This window comes from Cinclus cinclus, chromosome 1, assembly GCF_963662255.1.
Source record: "Cinclus cinclus chromosome 1, bCinCin1.1, whole genome shotgun sequence".
Taxonomy (NCBI): Eukaryota; Metazoa; Chordata; class Aves; order Passeriformes; family Cinclidae; genus Cinclus; species Cinclus cinclus.
The window spans coordinates 83,420,304-83,430,941 of record NC_085046.1 but is presented as its reverse complement, the minus strand read 5'-3'; the positions used below and the strand labels follow the sequence as shown (position 1 = coordinate 83,430,941).

General features: G+C 39.5%; 1 protein-coding gene across 1 annotated transcript in view; it reads left to right on the top strand.

Moving 5' to 3' along the window:
• The first annotated feature begins 802 nt into the window (after positions 1–802).
• The window catches only part of GRB10 (growth factor receptor bound protein 10), a 102,690-nt gene continuing 92,854 nt past the window's right edge, over positions 803–10,638 (top strand). The window contains exon 1 of the mRNA XM_062500009.1: positions 803–853. Within this exon, the coding sequence (XP_062355993.1) occupies positions 803–853 (51 nt within the window). The remainder of the gene's footprint in view (positions 854–10,638) is intronic.

The window sequence follows — 10,638 nt, the reverse complement described above, 5'->3', positions numbered from 1 at the left end:
TTTATTTATGTTTATTTTTGTTTTCTTTGTTATGAGGCAGTTATAATAGTTATCTTGACATTGTATTGCCTCCTTATTTTTAGTTCTTTAGCCATACGTACTTCTAAATGTTTGCAGATTTCTTTTCAGGCTCTGTTTGATCACAAAGTGATGCTTTAAAGAAAGCACAACTCACCTTGCAAAGCTGCTGCTAATAATCACTCAGAAGGGCAAGTGCAAGACTTGAATTAATTTGTATGTGACACTGTGATATATTGAGTGAGAATTAAACCATGGGGGAAAAGGCAGGCAGAAAAGGGTAAAGGTTAGAAGTTGTGTAGCCAGGCATCGAAGGCTGATGCTGCATAAAGATGTTGGTGATCTTATGGGTTTTTCCCAACTTAAATGATTCTGTGGTAAGTGACTGTCATCTTAATTAACTCAGACTTCAGTGTTTTCTTTCCACAATTGAAAACATAGTCTCGGGGAGCTAGGGTTTTCCTGTAAAGAGAGGCCTTCATTTTTGCCTAAACAGTGGAGATAAAGCAGGAGCTGCACAGCCTGAGAATAGTTATGTTGGGTTTTTTAATGAAACATCACATTGAACATGTTTGCTAGGCTGTAGGCAGCAAATATGCACATTTTCTACTTCAAGTTGATGCAAATCCTCATCACCTCATCTTGATCTTCTCGGTCTTCCTCCTCCAACTGTTTTCAATAATAAGTTGATGAAATGTCTTCAGTATGGTTTCTGACAGTTTGTTTGTACTCTGCAGGTCCTGGGAAGCAGTAGATGTAATTTGAAGAAAATTTGGAGGAACAAATGGCTTTAGCTGGCTGCCCAGACTCCTTTTTACATCTTCCTTATCGGATAGTAAGTTGTGAAATTGCATGTACATGTCAGCTTGTAGCATCATATTGCTGTATGCTGGTGATTGATTGTGCGTTCAAACTTTTCATCAAACTGCTAATAGCTGTCTGGCAATTCTCTGGGTTTTGCTAACATTTTGGAAACAGAGCCTCTGTTACCATTCTGTATTCAAGTTCTGCCGAAAAAAACTGGGTCACTAGTATACATGGATTTGATATTTGTCTTTAAAATAGCCAGTTCTTATTTGGGAGAAGGCACTTGTTTCCAAAGAAAAGGTGGTAAGCTACAGTACCAGTAAAATGCCTTGCACCAGAATGTATCAGTTTGCAGAATGCTATATTTGTAGGAACAAAGGCAGAGATGTTTTACACTTGGATAAATCCTGTGCTTTTTGAGTCATTGTGCTGTATCTAAGCAGCCAATATGGCATATTACAAAGAGTATATTTTAAAAAACCCTCAGCTAAATTCAAAGGTACTCGACAAAAATGCATGTAGAAGTTCTCTTTTTTTTCCTCTGGGCAGTTTTAGTTGGCATAATACTTGCTTTGTATTTTTTTATGAAACTGTAAATTGCTAGTTTGGATATGATCTTTTCTTTGCAATTTTTATCTTCTGTTTTCCTAATATGATTACCACCCTGAGGATTCAGTTACGATTTTGGACCCTGCAGATACACAAATAATTAAACAGTGTCATGTGACATTAAAACCTTTTCCTTCTGTCCCAAGAGAAACATGACTAGTAGTGATTACTGCAGTCATGCTACTCATTTGGAAGAAAAACAAGAAAACAGATAAAACCAACAGTTTTTCCAAAAACACCTCTCTAGGATTAGGTTTCATACATGTTGTGTAATATATCAACTTACATTTTTTTTTCCTCAACAGGAAACTGCTAATTAGTTAAAAGTCTAATGTTAGTATATGCTGAGTTGTCAGCTGAATATACCTGAATGCTTTTCTCTGATAGCAGGAAAAAACATAGCAGTTATTTTATAGCTTCTTTTGCAGCTATAAAAATAGACTGGACTTTGACAAATTGGATGTCCCGAAAATCTGTTACTATACTTGGATCTATGAGTTTGAAAGAATATGTGAATAGATGTGCCTGGACTTCATAATTTTGATGCACTGTAAAATTATGCTTCCAATTCATTTAGAGCATCATCTGAGTCATGATGTGAAGCTGAGGGAAAGGAGAGCTATGTAAGAGAAACTTGACATTCTAGGCAGTCATTTTTGAGCTGCAAATTCTTTAACTTAGTGCCAATCTCCCCTGTGAAAAGTGTCTTTAATGGTTCATAGGAAGTAAAAATATGAATTTTCGTTGTTACTTCCCTTTGTCTGACAAACCCTGTAGATAATCTGCTTTAGTCTGGGGCAGTCAGCAGACTGGAAATGTCACAGCAACATGGGGTGACTTAAGATGGTGGGAAAGTGACTCAGTTATTTTTGGTCAAAGCTTACTGTGTATTAACTATCCTAAGTACTTATAACCAGTTTGAAGACTAGCTGTGGAAGCCCATTCACAACTACTGTGCCTTCTGTCAGAGCTCAAGTTTGCATTAAAAAAACTCTGAACATCTGTTTTTCCACCCCTACTAAATCTGACTTAGGAGCTTTCATCAACTTGTCTTTCAAATTTGGCTGCAGTGAAAGCATTTTGTTGGTAAAGGGCTGAAAGAAGGTTAAACTAAATATGCTCTTGATTAGAGTGTAAAAAAGTATTCCATTTTTTCAGCACATTTTCCTACTTAATGTGAATGAGAAGCTATGAAGGATGCAGCTCCAGAGATCCCAAGGTTTGGACCTTAATGCTGTAAATTCAGTATTAGAATAAATTGACATGTTGGAGGTTGGAATTATATTCAAGACAAGAAAAATGAGAACCTGGGTAAGTGAGTATACCCAGTAGAACATCCTTTAGAATGTCTTGCTGCCAATATACCTTCTCTTGTTTTTTAAAATGTTTTTGGAGAGATGGGCAAGGTATAGGTCTGACTTTCCCACTGGGCACTTTTTTTTTTTTGTTATTTATTTTAACCTTCTCAGGAGTTAGCACATAGACAGTCATACTGAGTGCATTCTCCTAGAAACAATCTCTAGCTCTGTTAAAAAAAAAAATCAATACTATCTTTCACTGGCTTTCGGGAGTCCTTTCCAAATTCTTGAACTCTTCAATAAAAATCCTGCAGTGAGAATTGGCAGTATTTGTCTTCTGTTCCTGGAAATTCAGAACATAGTCCCAGAATTTCTCAGAAAAAACAGGATGATTTACTGTGTTTCCGTTCTTTTGCAATCTGTAGTCACAACAGTATTTATGTGCAGTGACTTGAACTCTTGGGGAATATTTAGTTCTTTAACCCTTTGCTTTAATTGTACGAGTTTCAGTGACATAAATAACAAAAAAGATAAGGTTTTTTATCTCAGTTTATGAAGATAAAATTTTGGGCATACACAAATGTTCTGTTCATCTTCCACCTTCTACCTCCTGTTTGTTTTCTCATGACCAAGAGGCAGGTATGATTTCAGTAATAAGTAATGTAGTTTGGTTTTCGTGAGCTGAATTCTTATTTGAGAAAGAGCTTGTAACTTGGTATAAAATGGCTTGCAAGTACTTGGCCACAAAGTAGGGAGAAAATGGAAATTGCTTTCTCTTATGTGTACGGAGCTGTGGATTTCAGGATTGCTAATAATCCTCTTGATCAGATAAGAGTATAGAATATTGCACATCATACTTGAGAAGCTTTGTGCACTTCAAGAGTAGGAATTAAATGCATAAGAGAATTAATCAGACGCTAGCTACTGTAATGAAAGCCTCTTTTAGTGATGTCAGATTTGTGGATGTGAAGGTGATTTGCTGCCAATACTAGAACTACAATAGCAACACTGCCCTGCCTTCACCTGGAGCTGCAGTTAGGCAGAGGTCCTCCAGGTTTTAGGATGGCAGCTTTGATCCCTGTTTTCAATAAAATAATACAGTAAGTTAGAAGACACCTTTGGAAGTCATCTGGTCAAAATCCATGACATATCGTTTTCCTGGAGTGCTTCATCTTAGTGAGAGTGGTTTTTTGGGAAACTTGCTTTCTTTTTATTTTCAGGGATCACCTGCTTAGATTGGGCAGTTACAGATGAGGGGTTCTCTTTTAGTAAAGGGGGAGGAAAAAACCCCTTTTGACTTGAATAGATCTCTAATTTAATTAGAGAATTACCTTGATGGATGCAATAATCCTTACCCTTGAATTAGAGGCATAAAAAGCAAAGCTAGCAGGTTAAGATGAGAACAATTTACTGGGAACAGCCATGAGATAAGAAAAGGAGCAGTAACAGCAACCATGTTGACAACAAAAGTGTTTCTTAGAGAGCGATTTCACATACAAAATGCCCAGGGAACCTGACCAGTGTCAGGTTTGCTCAAGAGGAAGGAACCCCTTCTCCTCAGAATCCCCCTTTTTCCACCTTGGGCAATGAGGTGAGGTGGTATAGAATAACCTCCCTATCCTAGCAGTGCTGCCTCCCAGCTACTGCAAACTTTAACCCTGTCTTGGTCAGAACCAGGACACAATTGTACAGATTTTTTTTTTTTCTTCAACCTGTCCCTCCCCCCATTGCCAAAGCCTTCACATACAAGCCCAAGACATGATTTTCAATATTCAAAACACACAGTGGCTTAATTTACTCCTATTAGGCTTAAGTGCACAAAGATTCTGCTTGCCTAAAATTAGTCCTGAAGTTTGGGTTTTTCAGGCTAAGGGGACAATATGGGAGGACCAGAGTGTGCAAGCAGGCTTTCAAAGTTCTTGGGCATAGCCAAGTGAAAAAACACCAGATGCATTATTACATTGCATCATTCTTCTACATATTGCATAAGGAAAAGCTGAAATGTTGCTACTGCCAATGCAGAAAGTAATCAGATTTGTGAAATATGGTGTCAGTCAACAGATCTTTTATTGACGGTACTCTTGTTTTAACAGTTTACACGCATGTGGTGTAGAGGGTTGACGGACTGGAGCCGACAAAGTACAAAGCAGCGCGAACATTAGTGAATGTTTTTACAAGACATGTTGCCTCCAATATGAAGTTATGAAATCTGTCTCCTTGAATGCAGACTGCAAATGTTTTTTACAGATAGAGTTGATGCTGCTTGTTAGTTTTCATTGAGGACCAACTGAAGCTTGATTTCTAGCCTTTATTTTTCTTGGCAAGAAATCTGTTCCAAAAGTTGTCCCAAAACCAGTTATTTTCATTAACAGTAAAATAGAAGTGTGGTGCTTATCTCCTAAAGAGGAGTGGAAGTGTACTTGTCACCATTATGGTGTATCATCAGAATGCTTTATATAAAGCAGAATAATGTCAAAGAAATTTGTATCTTGCACTAACCTTATATACAATTGATTATGGTTTCCCTTCTTAGAAATAGTCATCAATCTTTTTTCTTGGTTTTTGATGTACCAGTTTACCTTTCTACATTTCCAGTCACAAGTATATGTACCTTACTGTTTGCACTTCTGTTTTTGTATTCTAATTTAGAGAAGTTAGTGGGCAAAACATGAAGTGGTTTTTTTTTTTTAAGGTGAATACAAGCAAGAAATTTCAATTGGCTCAGTCCACATTTTTCAATTATATGAACTTTTTCAACCCATCAAGAGAAAAGACTCAAAACACTCTAGAGTGATAAATCATACCATTTGCTGCTTGCATTGCTACTACCATTGGTCAGGGAGCAGCATAGATATTGCATATCAAGTAAGGAAATAAAGCAAAGAAGTTTAATTTTCCATCTTCCTGTTAATGATTTAATGCTTAAACATAGACTGACCCTGTTGTTAAATGCAGGCAGTCTCTTGATTTAGCTCTGGTTTCATTCATGTTTAAGCCTATGTTTTGTTACTTTTATCCTTGAGAAAAAGTTGAGGGGGGTTCTTAGGAATGTCTATAAAAGCCTGAAACACTGTAAAGAGAATGGAGCCAGGCTCTTTTCCCTGGTGACCAGAGCCAGTGGACATGATCTGAAACAGGAGCTTCCCTCTAGATAATGGGCACTGCTCTTTCACTGTGAGAGTGACTGAGCACTGGCAGAGGTTGCCTAGGAAAGGTGGTGAAATCTTCACCCTTGGAGATTGTTCAAAGCCATCCAGATGTGATCTCAGGCAACTGGCTGAAGGTGGCCCTGCCTGAGCAGGGGATTGGGCCAGGTGACATCCAGAGGTCTCTTCCATCCCCAGTCATTTAGTGATAGTGTGAGAATCAAAAGCAGTGGGTTTCTTTAGTTTCTGACTTCTGTGCAACTTGCAGGCTGAAAACATACCCATGTTGATATGAACAGACTATTTTCTGTTCTCTCACAAAACTTCCTGAGAACGTTTTGATGCAATGGTAACAATCAGTTTAGCAGGCTATAGTACCAAACAAAATCCTGCTTATTTTTTTCATGAGTTGGATCTTTTCCAAATGAGTAAATATTTAACAAGCTGTTTACCAACTGGTTATTTTGGAGAAGTACCAGTATGACTTTTTTCATGTTTATAACAGCTCTAATTTAACAGATGAGAGTTGAAGTACCAGTCCTAAGACAGCTTCACACTTCAAATGCCTGCATAAATATAAGAAGATAGAAACCTGAAATACAAAGGAATGGATGCATTCTTTTTTAAACTGCATTGGTTATAGCCAACTGAAATTACATTAGTGATAATTTGGGGGGATGTGCTTTAAATGAACCTTCCTCCTACAGATGTTCTGTGCTCTACATATGAGTAAATAGTAACCAGTGGCGAAGATAATTTTGTTTAAGAGGAAGATAATTTTGCTGTGTATTTGGAACTGTCACTTTTCAAGAAAGCACTATGGCTCAGATAACTCTTAGTGTTGTTGTCCATGCCAGTTGGCTCAGGGAGATCTTCTCTATCCTTGGAAAAGACCAGTGATATAATGTTGCCTTATACTTAAGTATTTCCACGAAATATATCTAGATAGAGACCTTGTGTAAAGTTATGCCCAGTACATTTTCTTGCCTTACATAGTCTAAAGAGAATGTGTTTGATCAAAGGAAGGACGATATTTCATAAGCACTTATTTATATATATTTTTATAAGCTAAAAAAGAAGGGAAGAAAATCTCCTTCCAACTACCACCACAGATCCTGTGATTCTGCATGAAGTTGTTTGTGTGACCAAATATGAGAAGAGAATTTTCCTGTTTCAAGACAGAGAAACTGTGGGTTCAGTTTCCAGACTTTATAGTTCATGTGATGCCTCATGGCAGGGACCTTGTTTTTAGTCTTGCAGATTTTCTACTCCAAACTGAAGCTGCTGATTGAAAGAAGAGTGCAGAGCCTGAACTCACCATGGGCTTGGTGTGGTGAAGGTGCCATTTACTCTGTAAAGCTAGGAATAAATATAAATATATAGCTAGCTACTACTAGCTATGACTGAAAACAATCTTTACCTGCTCTTTTTGCATCCCCTAAGAACTTTTCTTTCCATTCCTAATATAATGTAATCTGAAGTGGTCTTTTTAAAAAGTTATTCCTAGGTTCCCACAAAACCCTGCCACTTTTTGAGGCGTATCTTTCATTCCTAGTGTTGCAAATATGTTCCCTTCTTGGAGAGGTGGGATGGAAAGTGCTGCACAGAGCAAGGACTTTGTTCTTGTACAGCTGACTTTGCTTTTTCAGGATGGAAATTTACCAAATTGATCAGTTTTCAGGCATCCTGCATGAACAAAAGGCCATATTATTGGTATTGATGGCCTTTTATTCTAGATAGTATTGATATTTTAATGTGAGGCATTAAGATACATGTTTTTATTTCTGATTTTGAAAGAATAGGGAGCAGTCAAAGGTAGAACACAAATGCTCAGCAAAGCTCTCAGGCTTTACTGCTATTTTAAGATAGCTGTGGCCTGCCCACTGGTACAACCAGTGTGCATATTTGAAATTCTAGCCTCTACAATGAAGACAAGCTCTCGGAAACAGCCAGTGGTTTTGGAGCATGCTGGTCCTTTGCAAGCTGGATGTTAAACAATGACTTAAGACTCTACTACACACTGGCTGTAGCTCTTGATGTCTTACACATTGGCTCCATTTTTTGACATAATTTTGGCAAGTGGGGGAGCCTGGCAATCCTTCATGCTAGAGGCCTTAGCTCTAATAAAGTGGTTTAGTTATTAGCACAAGTAAATAGTTGTCCATTTGTGCTTCATTAATGCATATTAGTCATACAGTAAATACTGTCATGCTGGCAAGTTCCCCAGAATAGTGAATACTTCTGTACAGTTCAGGAGGGGGTTTCTGACAAAGTGGTGTTGGCACCTTTCTTGAAGAAGTTCTTGAAGCTATTAGTGTAGGAGAGTGACAGGCCATTATTTCAGCTCACATGAGATTTGTAGCATTGATACTTCAGTGGAGGCAAAGAGGTATTTTCGATGAATTTTATGCTGTTGCAGTAGGTTCTTCTCAAGTACTCAGCTGACATTTCTACAGCCTTCAGCTATATTGAGGCAGGTTGCTTTGGGCTGTGGGGAGTACAGATGAAGTGCCTGCTCTTCTAATGAAAATAGATGTTCCAAAAATCCCATATGATCATCCAGTATTGTAAAATTTTAACTATGTGTTTGAAGAAGCCTAGTATGTGCAGCTAGATGAAATCAGAAGGCAGCACAATGACCCAGGATCTGTGTGCGCGTTTTGGTTTCTTGAGAGATTTGTACCTTAGTACAAATGGTATAAAATTGCAAACAAGTATGATTTATTCTTTGGAACAGCTAGTGTAGATTTGAGTTGCTTTTTTTTCTGTCCTTTGAGTTCCTGGCACTGACTTCCAGAAGGACTTGCTCCATACTCTTGCCAGCTTGTCAAGACTGACCAGCTTCTGGTTCTTCATATTGTCATCATTACCTGTTTTGAAGAGGAATGTGTTTTCTGCCTCTGCATTCACCAGGATCATCCTCTGATTAGTGACTTAGTCTTTTGAAGATAAGCGAGAGTAGCCTTGCTAGCATAGTATTGGCTAGCTTCCTTAGCATCTTCTAATGCATCCTATCTGCTCCTAGTTAGCTTGTCTGATGCTTAACTTTCCTTTGCTGTGAGTAATGGTTCAGTCCTTCAGATGCTGACACTGTCCTCAAAGAACTGTGAGATGTGAGGAGGAACTAGGAAAAACTGAGGCAAAAAACCATTGGTCTTTTGTGTCATTAGCTGCTGGGTCCTGTGCACAGCTGAGAACTAACTAAACTAATATTAGGCATCCTTTTGTCCTTGCATGCCTATATAACAATTCCTTGATTTTTCTTGGCATCCTTTGGTTGCTCCAGCTCTTCTGCATGTTCACAATCTCCATGTTCTTTCTATCTAACTTCTTCCTGCTTCAGCCTTCTTTGCATTCAGCATTTAAGCTGAGGCAGGAGATTCAGCTGTCCATTCAGCTACCTCTCTGCCATTCCCCTGTGTCTTCCAGCATGCCACAATGGACCATTTTTGAGGTTTGAAGAGGCTGTCCTGCAAGATCAGATTGTTGCCCTGGGTACCTTGGCTCTTCAGAGAAGTCTGCTATAGGAACCTTGCATGCAGATCCTTGAACAGGCCAAAAATCTGCTTTCCTACAGTCCAGGACTGTAATTCTGCTGCTAGTCTTGCTCTCTTTGCTTACTTATTGCTGTCATCTCTGCATCATCTCCACTGCCATCAGCCTCTTCCTCCCCAAATGGCTCTTCTTTGTCTATCAGTTGGCTTAGCCAGATTGTTGGTAAAGCAGGAAAATGCTTCCCCAGTTGGCTCACTGATCACTTGTGAAGTAATCTTCAACCCACTCCAGAAATATTTGTAGTGTCCAGTGCTTGGCTGCAGCTGGAATGCCACTGTTTGCATGTGAGTGGGTCAGAAATGTGATTTAGCTGATTTTTGTCAAGTTTCTCCCGATTCCATGCACCTGGCTGCAAAAATGGACTCATTTGGTTTGAGCAAGACAGTTATTCTGAACATTAATCTTCTTAAAGATGGTGAGTGTTTCTTTTGGGAAGAAGTATTAAGGGACTTGGCAGTGTGACAGAAGCAAAGGAGAACCTAGAGGTGCTAGCCAATTGTTCAGGTGTTTTCTAACCCAGCACTGCCTTTGGTGGCTTCCCAGCCAGGCTGTTGGTACTCAGTCTTCTGTTGTGGCACTCTCCTGGCTTCCCTGATGTTTACTCTCTCTCACAAGGCTTACATCCAAGTGGACTGTCTCTCTCTCATGGTGTCTTTTCCAAGGACCTACTGCCAGCTGTACCTCCCCAGGGCTGTCCTTGGGATGGTGTAGGGAAGCTCCCCTGTGCTGAATGGCTTATGAGCACCCACCCTCAAATCTGACTGATGCTGCTATCCTTTGGTCATGATTGCCTCTGGCTCTGAGTCATTTGGCAGGGAGGGACTAGGAGAGTCCTGGCCAGATGCTCCCCTTTCTGCTGTGGGCCCATTGCAGAAGAGATGCCACCTGCATGCCTGGAGAGCATGGAGGCAGTGCAGGTCAGGGAGCAAGGGTCTTCAAATGATGAACCCTTTTACTGATTGTATAGGGTTCATGCCTGGCCTGACAAGGCTAATGTCTCCCTTTCCTGCCTGTGGGTTTTCTACCTCTTCCGTCTCTGGCAAAGACCTGACCTCCCAGGATTTCCTTGAGTGGTTATGTTCAGGCTGATGGAGAGTAATGCCTGGGGGAGCTTGGGGGATGATGTTCTAGCTCTCCCAGAAGGAGATCACAGTCTCTTTCAGGAAGGCGTCTTGGCAATGATGATGTCAGGAGACAGTTAACTG